This window comes from Xiphophorus hellerii, chromosome 20 (genome assembly GCF_003331165.1).
Source record: "Xiphophorus hellerii strain 12219 chromosome 20, Xiphophorus_hellerii-4.1, whole genome shotgun sequence".
In the NCBI taxonomy this organism is placed as follows: Eukaryota; Metazoa; Chordata; class Actinopteri; order Cyprinodontiformes; family Poeciliidae; genus Xiphophorus; species Xiphophorus hellerii.
Window position 1 is genome coordinate 27346530 of NC_045691.1, and position 26052 is coordinate 27372581.

Here is a 26052-nt window from a genome sequence, read left to right on the forward strand (position 1 = left end):
CTTTCCTCCTGGACACGTTGCCCCGGTGACCAAATCTCAGATAGGTTGTAGTGGGTTTATAAATGAATGGAAAAACTAGTTTTTATTTTCATCCAACTTCTGTCACTGTTAGTGTTAAGGAGAATCATTAGTACATATAAAATGAAAACATCCCACAACTACAGCCTGTCCTGCAAAACTACTTTACTTTGTGATGTTGGACGCTGTTGCTACAACCATTTTTTAATAAAAGTTCACAGTAATATTGTCCAAGTGTTAAATTGGAATTTCTTCAGTTTCTGATTCAAAAAGATTGAAGTCTAAGAAAAGCTGAGAGGAAACGTATCACTTGTACACTAGTTAGTCCAATCATTATCTTGGTATTTAATTTAATTAAACATTTCCAGCTATTTGATCTTAACAAAAAAAATAAAAATAAAAATCTGCTTTATACCTGTCTTGTGTTTCAAACACATGTTTGCATTTCAGGGCTGAATTGCCATCTTCATTTAATCACACAGTGTCAAAATAAGTGGAAGGTCTGATTTTTACAGGAGCATTTTCAAATGCCCGATGTCTGACATCCCACAGAGCTGTCAGCCAGACCATGGGGTTTTAGGACTAATATCTCACATCGGCCGTGGATTAGTCTCCGTCTCTTGCTCTGGGGAGAAGTCTAATCTCATATCAGAGGGAAAAGGAGCGAGAGGAGGCGGAAAAAGGAGGGAATTTGCGCTATTAGTGTCTAACCTTTTAAAAAATGGATTTGCAAGTGTGACGAGATAAGGGCTGAAAATGATCCGAAAATTATTTCCGCCCTGTGACAAGTTCCAGGCAGAAGAGGACGAGAAGACAATCACTGGAAAATTAAACAGTGAGATGTCCTCTTTCATCCCATATTACAAAATAATTGGGTGCAAAGGAACAACTACAGACGCTGCAAGGATGACACACTTGCATATTGATTTTTTTGAATCCTTTTAGGATATTTGTGGACGGTTGGGTGGAGTTCAGTGTATATGCTTCTTACTGCTGCTGCTGGTGAAAGAGGTAGGATGGGTAGTGGTGAAGCAGAGTTTTTCTGGAATATGAGCTTAATTTTCAAAACACATTTGTCGGCAAAATTAAATAATGTCACCTAGCAGAAAGGTTAGCGATACTGCAGTATACATTCTGGTGATTATTGTTGTACGAATTCATCCAGTAGTGGGAATAGAGCCCGGCAGCAACAAAATACACTGCAGTCTATCGTCAATCCAAACTTGTTATGCAAAATCATGACAATACCTTTTTCCTCTTCTCTATTTTTCATTTTCATGACAAAACTTAATTTCTCATTGAAATTGAAAGATTTTTTTAGAAACAGGCCTATGTGTAAACTTATTTTCTCAGAAGCAATTTACTTGGAGAAAGTACTCATGCTTGGAGTAAGCATGAGTGTCTCTACTTTCTACTGCCTTGCAAAAAATGTGCTTCCAAGCAACCTCAAACGTTTATGTATAATATTAGGATCTTTTATGAGAAATCAGAACAGTGTACAGCAAAGAAAATGTTACTCTACAGTTCAGAGCTACGAGGCGTTTGGGGGAGTGTTTCTATCAGCTTTAATCTAGTCACAAATTCAAAACTATTCTTCCTTGTACAAAAGGTCAAGCTCAGTCAGATCGGATGGAAAGCATCTGTGAACACCAAATGTCAACCTTTACCACACATTATCTGTTGGATTTTAGTCAGGACTTTGACTGAGCCATACTAACATACGAGTATGTTTTGATTCCCAGACAATAGGCTGCTGTATTTTTAAGGTTGTTGTTATTTATCTCTATCCATCTTCCCATCAGCTCTGCCCAGCTTCCTTACCCACGGGTTATTAAGAGTGAAATGGAACTGAATACATTTGCTAAAGCCAAAATTGTAGACTTGTATTTGTGAAACATTTTGAAAACCATTTAAAAACCATGCAATTCACAAACATATGCTACTTTGCTGTGGGTCTATCACATGAAATCAAAATAAAATGTAATTTAAGCTGTAAAAATCTCAAAGGGCATAAGTACTGTTGTATGGCACTGTATTGTCAGCACTTCAATAGTGCAAAAATAGAAAGTAATTTATATTCCATGTTGTATATTGATCACACGGATTACCTTTCTCCTAAAAGATAAAATAAAAACATGTATTTTCTGGTTTCCAAAGGACATAAAAGAGAGAATCTGACCCAGACACATAATAAATTCGCATTGAACTTGTTTATGTAAGGTGATTGTGATCCTCAGCCGAGCTTACAGTTTGCAAAACAAACACTAACATGAACTACTATGAGAAGACACACAGGCATGTTGATGTGAAGGAGGCTAAGCACACACTTGGGGCTCTGGGACGGATGCAGTACCTCAGCCAGCTCATCAGAGTAGCTGTAGGGAAAGTTTGCATGAATGTTAAAGAGTTCCCTGCCTGTCAAGACTGGTAATAAGCCCGGCTCATGAGGATCTAATGGCCGTTTCTCTTCGCCCACTTTCACAGCATCACTCAGATCAAATGAATGCCATCTGTCTGGCCCAGGTCCAGCAGCAGTCCCCACTGTAAACCTGCTGGATTCCTCAGCCAGCTTCGTCCCACTGTGTTCGTTCGCATACACATAAGCTCATTTTCTTGTACTTCGCTCTTTCCTCCCTCCCAGACAGGCACGGTTATAGAAACAGCTGCAAGCAGAGAAACATGAACATGTTTAGGTGAAAAAAAGGCTTGAGTGTGGGATTGCTCTGCGTGAGATGCAACCAGTAAATGATGATCAATGGTAGTCTAGAACTAGACAGAAGTGTAAGACTGATTGGCTAAACTATCTCTTACAATTGACAAAGACAAAAAGGCTGCAGGAAGAGCCAAACATCCAGGGAAAGAGCTTCTCCCTCTGCTCAGACTGATGGCATAAACACACACACACACACGCATCCTGCCCTGCAAACAATGAGAGATTAGCATGATTAGCAGATCAGTGTCTGTTTCATTAATATTTCACATTTTGTTACGGGAGCTGAACTCCCTTTACCACGGCAAGAGATCACAACGATTTTTAAGCCCTGGCTAGAAGTATCAGAAGTACGACTAATATCATCACACCTCTGGGTAGACAATGGTGGAGTATCAACTGTTGGACTTTTATCTCCTCCAGCTCCAAGTTTTCCACTCAAATGCTGAGGCAGTGCGAAGATAAGGTGAAAAGTTCACAAGCCAAACTTCTTTAGCAGAGTGAAAAATTCCAAGAAAACTGAGAATTTACTAAATGAAATGGAGTTGAAATTTCAGTTTTAAACCACCGGTAGAGCACACAGTCGCATTCCCAATAGATTATGTTGTCATCTACTGAAAGAGAGTCACCTTGACCCACAAAAGGTCATTTTTAAAGAAGCTGGAGGTTCATAAGGTGCTATGTCCAGGCAAGTAGAATAAGTGTAATAGAAAAAAAGGTACAAAAGTCACAGGGAATTTTGAGAGGACTGTAAAGCAAAGCCCATTCAAGTGTTTGTGGGTGTGAACTTCAGCTGGAGTCAGAACTTCAACGGCTACCACATACAATTGTAACCATGACATGGACTACAAGCACAGAAATGTATTTTTTTCAACTTAAAGAACTAGATTCAAATACATTCCAGCTGGTTTATTTTTGGTCACACAATTAAATGTGCAAAAATGTAGCATCATGGCAAACTTTATGATTTCAATCTGACTGCGTAAAACATTTGTGTAGTAGGTGCAGTTAGGAACCTACCAGACAGGAAACTAGTCTGTTAATGTTAACTCCAAGTCTTTTTAAAATTGGTGAAGACTTCAGTGTGTCCTCAGCTCAAGAAAGATGAATCATCACTTCACTGGTTCAGACTGATGGGTCCACTTCAGGTTCACAGCTTAGGTTGGATCTTAATTTAATATAAGAAAACATGGTCATTATGATGGGTTGAAACATGAACCAGCAATGAGCAATTTCACAGGTCAATAGCTTTGCAGCTTTCGTACAAGCTTTTCTGATATTTCCCATTTTGGTGTAAGTACAGAGAATTACCAAGCATTACAGAGACCACCTGGTAATCTAAGTCAATAGTATTTGTCATTTTACTCTGGCAGTTTATCAGTAATGCTACTGGAATATTCAACACCAGGGGTGTCAAACCCAGTTCTCTCTTAGCTCTTTAATTACCATTTGATCTGCTACATTAAATGCAGGTTACTTAAAAAATATTAAATGTATCCCAATTCTGGAAACTAAACGAAACTAAAACTCCCTATCAACACAAACTACTGTAAATATTCACCTTTTGTTTGTACAAGAGTGGATTTATCAATTACTGTATCATGTAGCTACAACAAAACCAACAAGAAAAACCTTCTTCTGACACGAACATCCCGGGATGGCGTGCCTCCAAACAGCAACTCCCACACTTGTACTTTCTTATCCAACCCCTCTTTTATCTTACTTTACAGATTCTCTGTAAACCAGAGCAGCACTTATCTTCAGGATTTATTTGACTGTGCTGTGCAGAGTTTGTTCTGCAAAGAAGCAGCAACGTGTTGGGATAGTGATGAAAGAGGTTTATATCAGAGTTTGCTAATGGTACTGAAGTACCTGGGTATTATAAGCATATTGGAAATAATGGTATGTAATGATGTTTTCTCATCCATGAGAAGTAGGTTGAACCTACGTTATCTAACTTACAATGACATGACCCTATCACAATGAATATTAGGGCAAATTAATACATTTTGATGTTTAGGCTTTATTTATGCAACTCCACTGTTGGGGCATTGAACATATTTATCTCTTTTTATCCATAGTATTTATTTACCACAGTTTTGTCTGCTCTTTGTTGGCCTAGTGCGCAGCCACGGCACCTGGTCGTTCATCCCAAACTTTTTGTAACTGTACATCATCTCTCACTCAAAATAGACAATATAGAAGGTGCTTCTTCACCTGTACCTACATTTACACATTACATTCAGAGAACTGCACCAGTGTGCGCTCAACACAAACTTTTAAAAGTTCGACTAAAACTCAGGTTTTGGGTCTTTCAGCTCCTCCAGCTAAGAATGACAAGTGATTAATAGCAAACAGGTTGATACAGGGAATCTCACTCATGTGAATTCTCCAAATTGCACTAACATCACCCCACTGAGATACAACACCAGACCTGGAGTCTAGAGTGACTCCCCCTGACAGTACGCCAACTCCTCTACATCCACGCAAGGTGTGAGAAGCAGCAGCCACTGCTGAAGCCTTGCTTTATGTTGAGGTGAATCTTTGTCTCTTCAGAAGAAACACTGTCATCCTAAGAGACAGAAGATACGCGTAACACGCTGTGACATAAGTGACGAAGACAGGGTTGACTGATACTAGCAAATCTCAGCTAGCTGCTCTTTGCCGATATGCATTGTGCACAAAGGAGGAAACTGAAGTGTCAGACAGATATGCTGCTCCCTTCATTGACTATGTCACAAAAACAAGCCTGTGTTTTATTTAGGACTGACGCTGTGATTGTGCCTGGGAGGAGAGTGGGCAATCTTCTTAGATGTAAGTGCAGCAAAATAAGGGAAGAGGGAAAATATATCACTGAAAGTTAATATACATGAAGTGAGCCAGAGGTTTTAGCTCTCTCTTCAGAAAAAGCCCTATGCAATACTGTGAACTTTAAAAACACACTGAGATTTAAGCTAATTCCCATGCTCTCTACACGAGGTGAGCACTTGAGTTCAGCTCTCGCAACATTTTCCATGGCAGATTTTTGCCTAATTAGCCAAGGTTACTGAGCATGAGTGGGGGAAAAAATCAAAATGGAGACATTATGAAATACTTAGTTGACTTAAACAAATACGATGAAATGAAATAAAACTTCCATCTGCCTTGAACTAGAACTGACGCAAATCAATTACTTTTAAAATGTTTTCGTATTTGATCAGTCACAACCACAAACTCTTATCTATAGACAAATTCAACAAATTAGAAGAGGAGTTCTGATGAGGCTGGTTTATCAAAGAAAATATACAAAAACAACCATTAAGGCTGCAGTTGGAAACGTTTACAAAAAATATGTCTTAGCAGTCATGGCAGGCTCTGTTGTGGGGAAGGAGCTATAGTGTAGCAGAGAGCAAGGTGGAAGGATGTGTGAGCAGTGAGTAAACAAGCTTGATTGACAGCACTAAGATATACGAATATTTTCAAGGATTCGCAATCAGATTTAGCTCTGGACTTTGACTGGGTCATCACAATACCGTCATATGCATTGGTCTACACTATTCCATTGAAGCTCTGACTGCATGTTAGCAGTCTGTTGGTTCTGCGGGAAGGTGAACCTCCACCCAAGCCTCAAATCTTTTATAACCTCAAACAGTTTTCTTTCTCCACGCAACTTGTTTAAGGAAACCATGGACCTTTTGGACGTCTTTTTGTTAATACTCTTTACCCCCTCTTTCTTGGCAGACCTGTTGCTGTCCCAGGCCTATCTTCAGACTAAGCAATGCTTTGTGAGGTGTTCAAGGAGCATTAATGTTTACAAGCATTTGAGGTTTTTGTAAAACCTCAAATTCACACAGAAATTAACATTTTCACTGGCTGCACTTGATGAAATGGCAACAGAGAAGGCAAGGGTGGCTGAAAAATGCTTGCTACTGTTTTTAGAGTTTTCATTTTCCTTACACTTCAAAGTTAGTGGAAGGAAAGTGTGTTGGTCTGTCACATAACATTCAAGCTTCTGGTCGATCGTGATCAAACAAAGAATTTCTGTGGGTATGAATCTTAAAACGCACGAGTGTGCAGCTCAGTTCAGCAAGTATAGGTTATAAATGTCAAAGTGCTGCAACATAAAAAGCTCTATTTGTCCTTCAGAGAGGAGATTAAGCTCAAAGACATTAATGTTACATCCACAAGGACATAAAGAGAAAAGATATGATGGTAAGGGAAAAAAAGAGATCTAATGAATATGGTTATGCATTTGTACAGTTCAAGCACTCTAATCAAGCAGACATGCCTTGCTCATTTGAGGAGATCTAAAAATCCACACAGAGGGGGAAAAATGTCTCATGATCAAAGACAGAATCCAAATTTCTCATACTGCAGTCAAGGATGGATTCTCCAAACACTGTTGATGCCTTCCGGTAAAACAGAAAAAAGAAATAAAGCCTCAGTCAGGCATTTAATCCACATTCACACCGAACCAGCTAAATTTTCAAGAAAGCAGGTCAAAAGGTCTTTTCAGTGGAAGAGCTTAGTGTCTCACAGCACCTAAACCTGTGGGATGTGGCGATGAAGGAGAGAGGAATCCGCTGCCAGAGTAGCTGCCTCAGAACAAAATGATCTTTCCCTGGAAATATAGGGCTTCAAACTTAATGGAAGTGTCACATTGAACACTGAAATGCAAGGCGGATTCTAGAGAGCGCAAGTATACCGCGAGATAAGAGTGAGAGGCTGGGGCAGATCAGCTAATAGGCTAAAGAGAAGTCTGGAGCCCGAAGAGAACAAAGAGTGAAAGTACAGTAATAGACGAGGCTGTGAGAAAGACAAAAGCTCCTGTGGGTCATTAGGCTACAGACTGACAGACGCAGGTGCCACCTCATCTGTCATTCTCTCGCTCTCCTGCCCAACAGCCACCGGGGCGCCGAGCCATGTTGGCTGAGCCTGACGTGTGCTGGAGATACTTTGGCAAATGAAGATACACGGCTCAGCCCGTGGATGCTAATTGTCCTCTTCCATTTTCAGCAGTCTGACACGGTACAGTGTGAGTGAGTGGCATATTTAATCCAGGACACACAACTCGGCACTCTGTGTGCGCCGGTCGAAGTGGATTAAAATAAGAATTCCCGTCCGTTTACCGAGTCATCTGGCCGAGTCCGTATCATGTGTCGCTTCCCGTCCAGTCGCGCCGTGACGAACGTTTAGCCGTGACATCTCGACCGAACTTCCATTATTAGAGCGTCTGCTGTCAGTCGGAGCGGCGATAAGACAATACGCCTCTGTCTGGACACAGCAGCCGCGCGGATTCAGCCAGACACATCAGACAAGACAAATAGACCTCGCCTAATGCTGACAGAGCCCTCCCGGGTGGAAAATTTAGACAGACATTCAATCATTTACTTGACAAGTTGGACATATTCAAGCGAGAAGATTTCTGTTTCCATAATTCCAAACCCCGTAATCTATTTGTGTCCCCTGTCAGGGCTTGGCTGAGTGATTCCCTGGACCCAACCGAGAAAGCGCCATCTTCTTGGCGGCAAGCTCACACTATTAGGATTTCCCCCCAAAAAAAAGAAAAAGAAATGAATCTTTAGATGAAATGTCTCGCATCATTTTGTAGGAATTCAAATATCTTACTCCTCAGCTGCCAAAAACTACTTTATATTTACCGGATCCTGACAAATACTGCTTGTGTGCTCCTTGCAGGGCAGCATACGGTGGAAAAGTGCTGCCTACTGCTGCTGAACAAACACTCTGGAAAGCCTGAATCAAAATAGCAAAACTGCAATTTGGAAAACCGGAGAAATAAGCCGGGAGACATCATAAGGCTCTGTTGAGCAGAGGCATACAGCCGAGTCAGTTAATAACTCCCCTTTAACGGCTTGCTTCAAAGCAGAAATACCGATTTTTAACTCTAAATATTTACGGCCATAAACTGTCAGTGAAAGAACGGATCAATTGAGAGCAGACGCAAGAGCCGCCGTTTGCAAGGCCTCTGTAATTTTCTTTATTGTTGAAGAAAATAGATGGGAAGCAAAACGAGCAAAAAGGCAAACAAGAGTCAAAAATTCAATTTTTTCTCAGCATGCTCTGTGATTTGAGTTTGTGGCAGAAACAATAATAAAACCATGAAAGTCAGCTTTCCCTGTTTGATGTTTACTGTTCCCAAGTTGTGAATCTCATCTCGGCATAGCATCTTTGTTTAATTTTTTCATGAAAAATGGAGAACATCCTTTCATATTGCTACTGTTTGGATAAATAAACTTGTTGTCAAAGGTAAGCCCTCGGCAACAAGACACTGAGTAGCATTTTTTAAATGCAGAGGTTTTCACACGGCGCTGCAGAGTAGCTCCTTTGCATCACAAGCAGCCCGCTACATGTCTCTTTGCTCCATTAACATTAACAAGCTATTCAACCTCAGCGAGATGCTACTATAGGGCCTAAGAAGCCCACGGGTGATATAAAATTTAAAAAAAACTGAATAAGATACCACATGAAAAAAGATGGCAGTGTTATACAGTGAGTTAACCTTTATAATGAATGTGCTGCATGTGGCTGGAGCTGCACAGTGGAGCAGTTGTTTGCACTGTTTCCGGGCGCGGCCGCTCTGCATGGAGCATGTCTTTTTTTCCTCTTTACATAAGTAGACTCTCTCCAGGTGATTTATACTTTACTGTTTTAAGTTCAATATAGCTTCTAGGGAACGGTAATTAGTAAACCATGTTGATCCGTTTCCCTGGTATGAAAATGGCAGAAAACAGAGGGCTACATCTCCTTGACACTGGATGTCTCGATAGTTGTCTTAGTGAGCAGAAAGGAAACAGAGATAGAAAAAATATCCAAAGCTCCTCGTCAGCAAAGAGTGGCATCTCAGGGTCACCAAGACTCCAAGATAACCATTAGATGGTATGTACATGTGCTTCATAGTTGTTGCGGTTGTCAAAAGCTATTAATGTCCAACCAACACATATGTAGACGCAAAGAGAGTTTGCTAAACTCCGCTGGGAATTTAAGTGCAATGTTGTACTTTGATCAAGTGAGACCGAAACTGAGCTTCTCCACAACAAACACCCCAAGTGGCTTTAAAATAAAAAACCAAAAGCAAGAGTACCGTTGTTGGAGGATGTGATGCTGTCGGCCTGCTTCTGCTCCAAACACCTTGGGAGGAAAAACTGGTGGCCTCAACAGAAACCTGAAAATGGGTCATGCTTTAACTGTTGCTCAGTTACATCCAATTCTTAATTTATTATACCGACCCCATCACAACTTCAGCTCCTCTACAAAGGCTTTCCACAAGGTTTATGAGTGTGGTGCGTTGACCACTATCCCAGAAGTACAGCGTTAAGGTCAGAAACTGATGTTGGACGAGTAGGGTTTCTTACATTTTCAGAGTAAATCCAAGGTTCTCTATCAGGTAGAGGTCAGGGATAATGGAATACTGCTTAATATTTAGTAGGGATGATATTACACAAATTGACTTATTGCACCGGTGGAATCAAAAGTGTTTGTCACAACAGTTTGCGTGTTTAAGTGCTGGACGTTATTTTCCTGTTGCCATGGTTGGAGTGACTGGAACACCGACATTTTATGATTGGGAAGGTGGTGACCCAGTACTTCTGGCAGTACAATATCTGTTCAATTTCTGACTTCTCTTGGAAACCTCAAACACTAGAAAAGACCAAGAGTCATCTTTCTCTATCCGAAAAGGCATAAAGAGAAGACAAGCTCTGAACATAACTGTCTGGGAAATCTAATAAAAAAATAATACTTCCATAGAACTGCTGGTCATCTAAATCAACGTGTATGAAACACTAACAATTCCTGTACAATAACTGAGGAGCCACCTTTAACCTGCTTGGTGCAAATTACCTGCACTTTATTGACGTGTATGGTAAAAATAGATGTAATTACTTTATAAAACACACACTCTCTCTCACACAGACAGTATAAATTAAGAACAAATCAATGGTGCCTCGTGTCTCACTGTAGACGGAGCGGTGGGGCTCAGTAGTAAGTGAACATCTGATTACGGGAGACGAGGTAACGCCACACAGGCCACAGAGAAAACCCATCCAACCTCCACTTCTTTCTGTCGTCTCGGCGGCCATAAAAGGCAGCGTAATAGGATTCCAAAGCTTTTCCAGTGACTGCTTCCACTATCACACAGACATTTAAGTGCACTAATCCAAGACAAATTGTCTCATCTGATCCATGACAAATCGTCCGAGGGGCCGACAGAGACGAGGAGGTGAGGGGAGGGAACGCCTGGTGCCAGTGCCCAGAGAGTTGGGTGGAAGAAGGTCTGGGTCGGAGAGCGTACTGCTCAGCACCTGAATCACCAGGTAGTTATTGACGAGTCTTTAAAGGAGCTGCTCTCATTACACTAAAGGGCATGCTGTGTGGTAAAGTCAAGTCACCAAGCATTGACAGGGTGTCCATCTAATTTTCGGGGCAATTATAATCCCATGCAGAGGTAGATTAGAGAACTTCAGTTTCTTTGTAGGCAAACAGCTGGATTTGAAGTTGTTGGCCTTCATTTCCACGTACAGCAAATGAAGGCTTCTAACTGAATACGTTCTTTATGATATTCATCGTCTCACAATTCACTATAAATGGTTTTAAGAGCTGAATTTTTTTCAATAAATATTGTGACAACAAAAGGGAGATTTCTGTCATTCCAGTCTTGGACAGAAACAATTTCCTTGTGCATAAATGTAAATTTTCGTACACATGTAGATAAAGAACTATTTCCACATGAGCCCGCGTTCCACGCTTCCCTTCCAACCCACTCGACAAAAGCACCACGAAGGCGTCACTTATTCAAGTAACTGCTGTTTAATTGAATTTTCTTTCACCATCAATTCTCACGCTAATTAGTCGCCGCGGTTTAATGAGAACGCAAATAAAGCTGATTTAATTGCAAAACAAAAACAGAAGGGAGAGGCTGCGTGGATAAGACGTTCACGTGGGCAGAGACGGAGGGATGCGTCGCTCATGTCTCCCTAAAAACAAACAGGCAAAAAAAGAAAGAAAAAAAAACATCCTTCACCTCAAAGAGGAAGGATTATTTCTTTGATGTTGGCTGTAAAGTAGAAAAGCATGTTCCTCACCTTGTTTCTGGTGCTTGCAGTCGTTTTGACAACTATGGAAATGAGTAGAAGAGAGTGGGTGCGTTTAGTTTCTAAGTGGTTGAAGGTAATTTCTTAGCTTTGCTGGCAGAAAATCGTCCATTTTCTGAACCAGCCATCTGGCTTGGCAGTAGAAAAAAAATATATATCAATCCAAATTTACCATGAATTACATCTTTTCTTAATCAAGCTGGCAATTTAGGCACAACCCCCTTCATCTCCTTTGGATTTATCATCTCTAGGAAACTTCTGTTTGCTCTTTCTGTGACCGTAAAAGATTGATGATGGTCTTAGAATCAGCGTGACAGTGTTTTTATATTTAAAAAGCAAGAGTACGTCTTAATTCACCAGATGCATCCATGCTTGTGATCACACTGTTGCTCAGCATTTTAACGTATGATGAATCTTGGCTAATCAAAGTAATTACATGTTTTGTTTTTTCACCTCCAAGGCTTTCTAACACTCGGGGAGCATTATGGCACGTTGAACAATGAGCTCATTAAGATGCATTCCAATCATCTGGGATTAGATTTTACAAGACATTTTAGATCAGCACACACGCGGGGTTTACCGCATTTTCAGCCCATCTCTACTTTGTCTTCATGCACAAGCGACACTGTTGGGGTCAGAAGTTTGCATACAGTCATCATAACCAGGGTGATCCACCTATATTTGGTCTCTTAATGATGGATTTCAACTTCACTTTAATAAAAACAACAATCTCTCAGTGGTTTTTAAAAGCAGGGACTATGTGTACAAATTTGTAATATTACTGTACATACCAGCTTACACATTAAAATCCCCCCCTGACATTTGTCTAGCCATTTGACATCATCCTGCTTAAAGATTTAATTGCTCTACTTATTAGAAATCGTAAATCTCTTTTGAATATGCACGGTTCAAAATTAATGATTGGTTTTTAACTATTGTTCAAACATTTACCATGGTCGTATCAGAAGCTTCATGTTGGCCTTCTTTATCCGTTCAAAACTGGTTTTAATTTGTGTTTTGAATGGCTGCCCTGCTCCAACACTCAAAGTGAAATTTCAACCATCTGACAATTAATTCGAGAGGAACTTGAAAAACTCTCCTTCCTCATCTACCCACGTCGTGTGTTGCTCCCTCAACAGCAACATTTCGGTAAAATTACATCTAAATAATGTCTAAGTGCTTCAAAGAGGTCAAAGCTAAAATTTGTATATGTTTGATGTAAAAGTCAAAGTTTTTCTTTACATGTTTTTAGGGAGAATAACCATTAATATGTTTTAGGTGGGTTTGAACGTAGAATATATGAATTGCGGACAGCACACCTTTTCTAGAAAAGCGACTCATCTGCACATAAATATGTAAGATCAGCTGTTTTCATGCATTGTTTTTATTTTATGAAACTAATTAAATTTCAGCCTCAGTGGCATTCAGTCAGATCTGTGTAATTTGTTTCAAGAGAAACTCTGAGTTATCGTCAATGCCACTGAGGCGCTGCCGCTGGAAGTGATTGGATATTAAAATTCAAAACCAGCTGAGATTTTACTGCAAAATCTGAACTTAGTCTTTGGTTGTTGTTGTTGTCAGGCTGCACAGCTGGAAGTTTAACGACACTAGAATGAAAAGGCTGCTGTTTCCATCTACCAACTCTGCACATATCGAGAAACATGTTGTTATATTTACCACCACTCGCAACATTTTTCAACTTTCTGTTCTCAGTGAAGAAGTGCATTTCACACATTAGAGAAATACCAAAGCTGATTAAAAAGAGAAAAAGTGCATTTATACTGAATTAAATATAAAAAAAAACAACATTGTTCAGACAGAACAAAGATATTTATCTGTTTATTTGGTGCATGCAAACCTCTGGTTTCAATTGTATATGTTAGGGATGGCCAATATATTGGCACTAACATCTTGGTATCAACCGACATTAATCATTTATTAATATATCAGTATTTGGTCACATGACTGATGGTGATGCAGCGTAGGATTGTGGGAGTTTAAGCAAAGCAGAGAAGCAGTGCTGAAGTCAGTAATATATAATATACAATATTGGTAAATATTGGTTATCGACCAGAACAGCAACATTAACATAGAATATTGATATCAGCCCAAACTTTCATATTGATGCATCCCTAGTATACATAGTACTTACTTACTAAGTTATTAAGTATAACTTCATAAAAACACATTAGGGAGGGATTTAATTTCATCTGTTGAAGATGTCAAAACTGCATTAATTTCTTCCACCACGCTACAAACTGTATATATTAATCGTACTCCCCTTGGCCCCCGACTTTTAACAAAGTGCAGTATGAGCAGTCAATAAGGGTCTTTGTGCATCAGCAGGGCTGGTAGTGAGCCCTCCAGCTCAGCGCTGGCAGGTGGGGAGAGTGCAGTGCCTGGCTTGTTTATGTCATGTCACATTCAGCTCATCTGTCAATGTAGTGGATTATTTCTTGAGAGACCAGAATTGGCTGCCCGGAATCAGGACGCCATCAATCTTCAGCCGCACAAGCAGAACACGAGGGGCGGGAGGAAGGCTTTTTGTGATGCAGAGGCTCATGGGCAAGAGAGAACAGCGGCACGTCCTAAGCAGGTGACGAAGCAGACATCCTGCTTGTTACTCAGTCTCCTGACTTAACTGTGTGAATTTGTCATAAGACATGTTGAAACTTTGCAGCTCGTGTTTTTTCTTCTTTCCGAGCGTTCGCGTCCCAAAGTTTCCGGAGGCAGATCGGTTTATTTCTCAACTGCTGTTAGATGATCCAACAGAAACAACAAAACAACCGATGCTACCTCCACTTTGAAAGTGTCACAGCTGCTTCTGTTAGTCGATATCCACTGGATGTTTGCTTTGTGTAACTTTAGCTTTCAAACGGCCTGCTGAGGAACATTTAGAGTTTTAGAAATAATGATTTCCTGGAAGATGCCTAAACCTTTAATGTCTGCCCAACAGCAAGATAACTGAAGAGAAACCAACACAGTGGCACAGGAAGAGGCACGGCATGGCTTCATTTAATATTTCATCATCGATCAGTTTTTAAGACAATAAATGTATGATATCAGCTAATGGATGCTGCGTATAACTATGATTAAACTTAAAATGCACACTATGCTATGAAGTATTATTGAAACGTACTCAAAGCAAAAAAAGCTCGAGAGTTGATGGATTTTTCAAGGCATCCCGTTTTTTATGTCCGATATACTCCTCCCTATTTATAGCCTGGCTCTTTGGGCTCGGTGAAACCAGAGAGCTTCTCAAATTATAAAATCAATTCTAATTCAAATATTTATCATAGCATTTCAATTCGAAGAGAGAGGTTCTGGTTAGATCAGGTAGCAGCACTTTAGGACTGAGCAGGACTGATGTCAGCTTCACTCTCATGGAAAAACGTCAGTAAACTGAACCGTTCACAGAGGAGAACGATGGTGGTTTAAGTGTCTCCAGCTTTGATGGGATTCAAAGTTTAGTAGCATATCCATAAGATGTCCATTAAAATAACAGTTCTTCATGTTTTTACAGGACTTGATCAGCAACGGTTGTGGTTATAGAAATATTTGGAGGAACTGAGTGGAACTTGATAATTTTTCATTATATTGCTTTCTCCACTTACTGGCTAATTGGAATATCCACTTCTGATCAGTATCTGATGAATGAAGATGGCTTGTGTAAGCTCTACCATCTCACAGTGATTGCAACACTCTGCAGTGTAGACGTTAGTATTGAGTGAAGGTGAGTCAAAGCTAGCTTTATCCAGTTTCAGTGGTTTCAGTGTCTAAAACCTACGTCGGAAGAAACACAGAGTTGAAAGCAAGCGAATAAAAAATAAAAAGCAAAAAACAGCAAATTGCTGGCAGCTTTTTGGATATCTCAGATTGAATGTAAGGATCTACATCTGGTATAAACACAGATAGCTGTTTTTATAAGGTTAGCCACACACTAATCTCTAACATAAGATGCTAAAGATAGTTTAAAAGATCAGCTATCTAATCAGTATGTATTTTTGTTGAAATGTTTTGAGCCTAAAATCAGAAGTTGTCTTTCACAGGACAATGATTCGTATCTGGATTGCAACATTTTACCAATTTGCTAAGTCATGTTGACTTGAAGGCAAATTCAACAAATTTACACTGAATTTCCTGTATTGGATTTGGAAACATTGATACCTTTCGGACAGATCTCAAGAGTTATTCTACATTTAGATATTCTGGAATCAGCAACCCTTTCAATTCAAGGAGGCATTGGTATCGTCACATGGACTGAGAAAAATTTGTCCACAGCCGCAAGACATAAATGACTCTTTGAATAACTTAATTTTTTGTATCATGAGGAGTAAGCTCATAAAAACTGTTTATTTTATTTCTTTTTTATGATTATTTTAGATTTTAAAAAAGCTTTTACCAAAGTGTTACATTGAAGTCTTAACAAAAAATTGCAATATTTGGGAAAAAGAAACACAAAAGTGGCAGCACTAACCAGGATGACAAAATACTCCTTATGACATTTTCATGAATCTATTGTGGAAATTCTGTACATATACAGTACAGACCAAAAGTTTGGACACACCTTTTAATTCAATGAGTTTCCTTTATTTTCATGACTATTGACATTGTAGCTTCACACTGAAGGCATCAAAACTATGAATAACACATGTGGAAATATGCACTAAACAACAAAGTGTAAAACAACTGAAAATACCCCTTATATTCTAGTTTCTTCAAAGTAGCAACCTTTTGCTGTGATTACTACTTTGCACACACTCTGCATTTTCTTGATGAGCTTCAAGAGGTAGTCACCTGAAATGGTTTTCACTTCATAGGTGTGTCCTGTCAGGTTAATAAGAGGGATTTCTTGCCTTATAAATAGTCATGAAAATAAAGAAAACCCATTTTAATTAGAAGGTGTGTCCAAACTTTTGGTCTGTACTGTACATTACAAAAAACAAGAAGAACCATAAAACTATCCTATTTCTAAATCACTGATGGCCAAAATCATCAAGAGACTGTAAAGGGTATCAAGAACACACACACACACCGGCATGGACATCCACAGTACATGTTTATGTGAGCTCTCATATTTGTGCATAAGTGCAAACAGCAATAATGAAACACTGATCATTATTTGCTGTTCATATAACACCCTGTTCTTTTAGAGAACAAGATGTTAAATTCATGACATGCCATAAAAAACAATTTATTTTTTTCCCAAATCACATTGATAACCTGTGGTGAGAGACAAAAATGTTTTTGTTTTTTTTTTGGTTTGTTTTTACCCCAGTCTGTCCCCAATGCTTGACAGTAAATGCTGCAACTAGCTTTTGAACATATTGTGAAGAGCGGCTGCAGATAATGTAAAATAAAAAATCTGTCTAACATGGAAAAAAGAAAATCAGGCCACCAGTTTACACAATGCACCTAGCTTCCATTCTATCCTCATTTCCTAGACACATAACAGCAAGATGTATGTGTGAAAGCAGAGTACGACGCAGTTAAAGTGACATTTTATCTTTTCATCATCTCAGTGGGTTATTGTTTTATGTAAATATGAAACATGAAGTCAGTAACTTTGGTAATAAAGCCTGGGGTCCCCCCTGAGCTTTCCAGGAGCCCCAGTAGGGGGTGCTGGCTTCCCAGGTTGAGATACACAGAGACTGATGCTAACAGCTACCTGCGCTAATCGTGCTAATCGCAATACAAGATGCAAAAGACTGTACAAGATGCAAAACACAGAGTTGATTCCAACTCTGTGTTTATTTTGTAAGTGATTTGTCTCTTACGCACATGACAAGACAGATGGCCCCTTGTCAAATAATAATATAAATATTAAATGACCGCTAATGGCAGGAAGAGCAGGAAGTCACTGCTGAAAGTTCTTGTTGCATCCTCTCATCTGAAATAGAAATCATCCCCAAAATTCTGCTCAGCGCATCTCTACTTGATGCCCAACCGTACAAGGAGAGCTCATCACGTGAACCCATTAGGTCATCAATAACAGCTCGCGAATCCTCAGAGGACCCGTGAAAATGCCACCCAGTAATGGCCTCCGCGAGAAGAGAGCATGTAAGTGTGCGAGCGTGTATACGTCTTTGCCCAGGAGTGTAATGGACGTCAAGTGTGTGAGTTGATCTGTCTGACAGTAAACCTTCCTGAACTGTTGGCCCCAGCTGTCTTTTACTTGCGTGACTTTTCTAGACGTATAACCACAAGAGGTGGAAGCGAGATGGAGGGGGCAGCAAGTATGTTTTTCTTTTTTTTTTCCTTGTCCTCCCCTTTGGGTCAACTGCATTATTCAAAAACAACACTTACTGAGCCTGGCACTTCCTTGTACATCTTTGGCACCAAGCTTGACTTGCCAGCCGGACAAAAAAGAAGAAAAAAAATGAAATAAAATGAAGTCACCCTTTAAAAATGTATTCAAAACTCCGTGCTGTTCATCCCTATCCTCCTTCTTTTTTTTTTTTTGCTTCAATTAATGGGGGCAGGAATACTTTGAGAACTTTTTTTTTTTTATCTATCAGAGCAAGGATTTTCATGTGTCAGCTGTTCCACAGCAAAAGTAAGCCAATTCTCTGACAGGCTGCTTAAAGTCACCAATGTTCACAAGCATAGAGAATTCAGAGCAGTGTCGTTTTTTTTTTTCTTCCTATTGCTCTGCTTCAATTACTTGGCAGTGCAAGACACAGAAAGAGGGAACTAAGCAGGAGACGGCATCAATGTTTAACAGCAGCTTGGCATGGAAAGGAAGCCCCACTCTGCATGAGGGTTCAAGCGTGGAAGTAACATTCATTGTTAGGAGCTTAAGGAAAGCATTTGCTTTGCTCTAAAAAAAAAAAAAAAAAACAGAAAACCCTTCGCCTTCCTTGTAGCACTCCCACATATACCATATGTAATTCTAGTAAGCTTTTCCATAATCAGAGCATTAGATCCGCCTCCAATTCTACCCTCCCCTTTAGCCCTCGCAGTGCAGAAGGCATCAGGCTTAATTGCCGAGCATTTCCAGTGCAAAAGGAGGAAAACATAATTGTCATTTCAGTCTAAGCCATAGTGATCAAAGCTCCCACAGCTACCAGCATAGTAATATGGATTGTTGCCCATAGCTTTAGCTGCTCCTATTAGTTTGCCAGCGAGATTCAGGGTGCACTAGTCGAGAATTCCTCGCCACATAAGTGAGTCATCTCCCGATTCCCAATCTGAGAAGATGTTCTAGCAGCACTCGCATGTTAAGATCCAAACAGCGGCAGACAGCTCTGCGAACGAACCCAATCTTGTTAACCGTTTCCTCCCAACTGCAAAAGTCACGTCACATTGGAACCGAAGGCACAATTAGCAGTCCCCAACCTCTGCTTATTCGCTAAACCTTCAAGCGCCATGAATCATCTCGTCGCGCTGACACGGCGAGTCTCTCTGACACACTGCGGCAGGCCTTGTTCTCGTCTTTCAAACAGCCAGAGCTGAGAAGAGCTAACCTAGCGAAGGCACCATCTTGCATGTTGTTAACGCCGGGCTGTGAAGTTAGTCAGACAAAGAAAAAGGAAAAATAAGAGCTCGTTTACGAACCCAGAGTGAGGATGTCGGTGCGACCGGGTCGGGCCACATGGTGCTGCTGGATGGTCTGGTAGAGTGTGGCCTGGCACAGCAGCAGGAAGCCGAGGCTAATCCACATGGCCAACAACCAGGACATGGTAAGGCCGAGTCTGGAGAGCAGCATGAAGAAACAGAGCTCTGTTAGACAAGCATGTCTGTATATTTACTACAGATATCATCTTTACTCAGGACGGAAAAACAAAGGAGAGAAACATATGTAAACATACCCATATATTTAAGAAAGTGATTTACTCAATTATATGTGCAATGATATGTAAAGAACAACAAAAAACATAATTTTGCATACATAAATTATATTATAACATGAACGGATCAGGATTTTCCTGGCCAATGCCAATTTCTGATGTTCTCTGAGGTTTATGATACCAATTATGATGTTGACCAGGTCAGATTTTTTATTTTTTTATAAGAACAATAAAAGTGGAAGCATTTTTGCCATATTCTCTGATGGAGGTAGTCGTGTTGAATCCGACATAAACAAGGCAATACTGAGACAGAAGTTATGGATCAAGCCACGTTCTTGACCTTTACTGGATTTGTATTAAACGCAAAAGGAAAAAAATTAATAAAAAGAAAAAAAATCTGATCTATCGATCACTGATTAATCAAAGGGAAACTGGCTGATCTGATGGATCAGTGCTTCTCTATATAAAATGGCTAATTGGGGACCATTATAATATCTATAAAACACTTTGTTAGACTGTACTGAACATAGATTTAAAATAGCAGGCCCAACTACAGCTATCAACCAACACCGATTGTGTATTTGTATCATTTTATTCACTTCTATAAAAAAAAAAAGTTTAAAAAGGATCATTCAATAAAAAAAGAAAAAAATCTATATACATATATATATATACATATAAAACTATATAAAATGTAATCTTAGTCATGGTTCTGCCATCTGTGTTTATAAATTGAAGCTTAAATTAATCATTGCTAATCACGGACAGCACTCTTGATCATATTAAGAGATTTATCTACTGCTGTTGAGGGGCGGCATATGTAGACACGCCTTATTCCTGCCTGAATAAACAGATTCCCCTCCTTTCCAGGTGGTGTTAGCTCTCATTTCCATCCAGAAATATGAAGTGAGGAAGTTGTTGTTGCCATAACTCCACCTTCTGTAAAGCAATATTTTTCCACCAATCTGCAAAGGCTTTTTTTCCCCAACTAATCAGGGAGCATGTGATTATTTTAAAAGTGTAAATAATGTTCGTTTCATAGGGACGCACCAAAGCTTTTAACCAAGCCTGCTACAAGTTAGTGATTCTATGATCTAAGCACTTTAGTGTGATTCCGAATTCATAATTAATACTAAATGCAAGTGCATTAAAATAAAGCATGTAGCCATTAGCCATTTAACTTTGAAAGTAAGTAAAATGAGAGCAGATATTTGATCCGATGCATTATTTAAAGATAGATATCTTGTGTTTTTCATGCTATGATATGCAGCTGAGGTCAAATGCATTAGCCTAATCAAGAATTACCCTTTGTGAGATTAAGGCTGCTTAATAAACAAAGAAAAATGAGCGTATAAATCCTTAATATCATTATGAACCACCAGCAGGAGGGGTTTTAGAACGAGCATAAGTCCTCTTTTACTTTTCTCCAACCACACATGTTGTTCTCACTGAGTCAAAAGGTTTACAAGACGTATTGTTGAAAAAAAAAAAAAAAGAATCGCTGCGCTTGCACAGTTAATTGTATCGGCTACATATTACGTAGAGCCGCAGATCTACAGTAATCTGGGGAGGCTTTTGTAAGAAGAGAGGGGGAAAAACATGTAGTTGATGACTGCAGCTTATCTCCTGAGCTGAAAGCGCAGCACAGTCAAAGTAAAACAAACACACAAAAAAGAACGGGGGATTATTTACAAGGTCTTTCGATGCAAACAAAAGAGGCAGTTTTCAGAAGCACGCAGCCCACGCTTTCTGTAGCTGCAGACCGCTAAAAGGAGCTCGCTCTCACTTTTGTGGTGCAACCTCAAATGAGACACTCAGAAATGCAGGAGTCCAGCTCTGAAGGGGTAGGGGGGGGAGGAGAAAGTAAAAGCGGACGGAGGGTGAGGGTGGAAACATGAGGCACACCTGCAGGCACTGATGCACCTGCTCTGACATCTCTAAAGAAATAGGAAAGGTTCTAGCTCCAACAGACTGCAGAAACAACTTCAGCTATCAACCAACGCCGATTGTTCCAAGCCAGAGAAAATCAGTCAGAATGTAGATGGTTTCTAATCAATGGTACTTCTCATCCAGCAGGCATCGTCTGCCACCGGAAAGTGTCTGAATACAGAAGACATCGCAAAACCATTTCATATCTTCATTCAACCTAGATAGTTTTTATTTTCGCCCCCATCAGACATTCTTCTACATCAAACTCCCGTCCTCTGACACCAGAGGAATGTCCCACGCCCTTCCTTACCTGAGCAGTGCGTTCAGATAGAGAAAAGGAGCTTAGTCAGAATCACAGCCCGTCCGTCTTAATTCCATCGTCTCTTCATGAATTCCACCTGCAGGTAAGCCCCAAAAAAAGAAACAAAAAAAAAAATCACCCTGGACTTCTGCTGCTGTGATTTTTCTTTAAAAAAAACAAAAACAAAAAAGCAACATGAGTCCCTCAAAAACGCCACCCAGGTGGGAGGACAATAGGTGTCACAAACTGACCAAGGTGTGTGAAAGAGTCACGGCTCTATCGGCCACAAAGATGCTGCTCTTCTCTCTTTCAGAGTCTTTCAAAACTCCTCTGCTGAGATGAAAGGGGGTCCTAATTTGCCCCCATCCGCCGCCTGCCCTCGCTTGTCATTGCCCCTCCTCTGTCTTTCTTTCTCTCTCTCTCACGAACTCGGCGGAAGGCTCCGGTGGAATGACCGCTCTGTCTGCTTTTGGCCACGTCCCCCCATTGAGAAGCTGAGCTGATAGTGTGAGCCTCAGTCCTGCCTCCGACGCTGTAAGTAGAGCGTCTGTGTCGGGTGGGCAGGCAGAGCAGGGCGAGTGTGAGTGAGCGTGCATGCGTGTGTGTTACACTGTAGCCCAGCTGGAAAGAGAGAAAGAGAGAGAGAGAGAGAGAGAGAGAGAGAAAGGGGGAGTCGGATCACACGTCTTAAAGCAAGACTACCCGCTCCCGCATCATACTCCATCAGCAAATGAAGCATGTTTTATTAACTGAAGCCTCTTTACATGTCAACCTGTCAACCATAACATCTAAAGCGAGAAATGCTTCAAGCTGTCCAATGCAGTTGTGTATGTAGAGGATGGAGATGCCTGTCTTTCAGTTTCACCTCACAAGCTTGAGCAGTCTCATGAGCATGTGTTTTTCTTTGCCTCTTTGTTGCCACCCAGCCCGAGATGATGTTTTTTGTTGCTTTTTTCACCCTCAGGACAACCTCACACAACAAAGCCCCTAAAGAGCTTCCAAGAACTCTCGTGTCACCCAATCTGCTGGCTCAAAGCACGAAGGGCAAGACTTCTTCTGGTGGCGTGTGGGTGAGTTTGCGTTGGCACAAGCAGGACGAGTAAACCAGGCTTCTCCCTTGTTTTTTCTCCTAAAGCATCACCTTCTGTGTAATGGTACTTACTCTAGCCATATCAATCTCAAACATCTGCCATACTTGGACTCAATCACAGTCTGACATTTAGGATAAAATGAGCCATATGCCACTTAAAGTGTCACAGAAACAAGAGATGAGGTAAAACCCGCAGACGTTCGGGATGGAGTTCAACTCCATAACGAGATCTGATCGCAGAGCTGATTCGATGAGGTATTGCACACAGCATCATGTGAGAGCTGTGCTATAAAACTGCCAGCCTCTCCCCATTGGTTGTCTTCCTCCAGTTATCTACTAGGAGGCAGTTGTGACATGGTTAACAAGCCCTTCATCTGTTGGTCACTGTGCCATAACATAAGGCATCCTGGGCCATCTCTGTTGCTGCTGCCGTTTCTTAGGCTTGTTCTTCACTCACCACTGAGTAATTTGACAGCCAGATGCACACATCCCTGCACGAGTTCCAGCGTGCAGGGCGGACAAGAAGAGAAAGTGTAGAAAAAAAAAAGAAACCTAACAGTTAAGATTTTGGACTGTGGGAGGAAGCCAGAGGACTCGGTGAGAACCCACGCGTGTACAGGGAGAACACGCAAACTTCAAACAAGAAAGAACGGAGTTCAAACCAGGATTTGAACCCAGGACCTTCTGCCAAATAACAGTGACTAAAATGATACTAGAATTTTTTAACATTTTTTTGCAAATACAAGAATGTAAAAAAGTGGTGTGACAGCATAAAGATTAACAGCTTGTTAATATAGAATGTACAAACATGAATGCATGATACCTAAAATATAGTGTCCTTCCCAATATTGCCTCTGAATCATTTGTCGATATCGTACACACTGACATTACGACGAGGACTGCGATTCATATCATGCAGCTCTAGAGAGCATCAATCAGAGAGGAAGCCAAGAAGTTCACTGTAACTCTGGGGGAGCTGCAGATATTCACAGCTCAGGTTGGAAAATCTGTTGATTCTGTCATTTAATAGTCATACATGTCATGACTCTCGTCAAATCTAAGCAAAGTGGAGGCAGCATCATAGTGTGGGGATACAGAAGCTCCTAGGAAGATGGATGTAGCTTAGTGCAGGGCATGATTGCAAGAGACTTGGGACCAAGACAGAGGTTCAATGCTACACATACAGTCAGAAAAAAACAACCGAATGACTAAAATCAAATCATAATCATTTGCTGTACTCCAAATTCAGACCTAATCAAAACAGAAAAATGGCAACACATTGGAAAATGTCTTCCTACCGACCTTCTTTAACCAGTCTGACTGTGCTGAAGACACTTTGCAAAAAAGAGAGGGGAACGTTTTCAGCTCGATGCACAAAGCTTGTGAAAACATTTCGCCAAAAACCTGCAGATCTGATTGCTGTAGAACACACATTGTTTTAGGTAAGGTTAGGGTAAGGCCATTTTATTTAAATTGCACAGTTTCAGCAAAAGCATTTCAAAGTGCTTAGGTTTTAACTTGATAGGTACATGCCATACATCTCAGATCTTTACTCACAAGAAATGTTTAAAACCCTTCATGGATTTTCTTTCCACACCCCCAGTTATGCACTCTTTTGTGTTGGTCTCACGTAACGACTCTAATAACTCAAATGTTTTTTATGCAAAAAACAGGGAACATGAATACTGTTGCAGACTCCTTATCATTAGAAATCTTGGAGGGGGAAAAGATTGCGTTGTGTTTGTTTGCTGGTGTATTTTGTGGTAAGTGATGTCTTTTTTTTTTGTTTGTTTGTTTTGGTTTTGGACCATGCTTCTTGTATTTACATAGATTTGTAGTAATCTAGTGGCAAAGTGAATTGAATGAATAGTAAAACCGCCATCTGGATCCCCATTGGGTATAAAGCTCAGCATGTTAAGAAAGAGATTTATGTTAAGCACAAACTGCAGGATAATTATCACTCTGATTGGTGTTTCCACACTGTCAAGACCGACTTGCGCAGCAGGAGCTGATTACCAATAAATACGATCATTAAAATTTTTTCCAAATTGTTTTTTTTTTTCTTTTGTTAATTGGAGGCATTAATAACCTGAACGCTTCATTTTGCATGTCTTTGTGATGTGTCCCACTGGAATAAGATGAAAGCGTGAAATGAAACAAGCCCCAAAACAAGCCCCAGGGGCAAACTTAGAATCGCAGGCGCCAGATTATTACGTTTGTGTTGCGCCGCGATCATTTAGACGTTTAAAGCCATTTCATCTTCCTGCTGGCGATTCGTTCCAGTCTCCTGATTTTCATTTTGCATTATTCTACGCTGCGTTGGGAAAATGGACAGGGACAACAGAATTTCACAGTAATTCTGGATTGTTGTCGCGCTCTCCCTTCTCAGGGGTTTTCATCATTTCCAAGCAGCTGTCGCCGCGGCCCGTGCCAAGACCTAACTACAGCCGACCAATCACCGGCCAGTTCTCTGTTTGGATCTGAGCAGCCCTGTTAAACAGCACTGTTTGCCAGTGCTGCTTTTTCTCTTCCCATCTTTTTTTGTCTCATTCTGTCTTTTTTTTTTTTGGCAGGGGGGGGTATTTTTGTCATCTATTTTTCCTGCTGGCTAATAAAATTCTCCCTTCCAGTGCAGCCTGTCCCAACTGTGTCCCAAAATACCAACTTAATCCTCCTCCCCTCCTCACCCCCTGGGCTTGTCGGCTTTACTTAACATTTTTAACTAGAACAAACAAAGGGTTTCTTCATTTGACAAAGCCTATTCTCCAGAGTTATTCTGAAATGTAGCACAGATGCAGAACAAGAGGAAAAGGCAAAAAAGAAAAGGAGAGGAGGATGGGTGAGCAGAGAGGAGTCATTTGGATGAAGTAGGTAGCAAGGATCTTGCTCACCGGTGGATGGTGAATACATTAAGCCTTTTAACTAAATGAAATAATTTGAGATGTGATCAACATTTGTTGAACTTTTCAGCTTGTCGTCTTCAGCTCATGCCATTCACTAACCCCTTAATGATTGAGTCAAAAGGTTACAAGTGAATATCTTAAGAAACACTTCTAAAAACTCTGAAATGACGAATAAAAATGAGAAACAGAGGAGTAGAAGTTGCTGTGTTGCTTTCATTGGGA

At 40.5% G+C, this 26052-nt stretch overlaps 1 protein-coding gene across 4 annotated transcripts in view; it reads right to left on the reverse strand.

Annotated features, from left to right (window-relative positions):
- Positions 1-26052, reverse strand: part of tafa1b (TAFA chemokine like family member 1b) — a 175970-nt gene that overhangs the window by 138622 nt on the left and 11296 nt on the right. Inside the window, exons 1-3 of one of the 4 annotated variants that reach the window (XM_032548815.1) lie at positions 22089-22431; positions 21847-21934; positions 19375-19511 (exon numbers count right to left, since the gene is read on the reverse strand). In XM_032548815.1, coding sequence (XP_032404706.1) covers positions 19375-19498 — 124 coding nt within the window. In that variant the 5' untranslated portion in view covers positions 19499-19511; positions 21847-21934; positions 22089-22431. Of the gene's footprint in view, positions 1-19374; positions 19512-21846; positions 22433-26052 lie in introns of those variants that run through there. The other 3 variants (XM_032548817.1, XM_032548814.1, XM_032548816.1) reach the window with 3 other exon arrangements.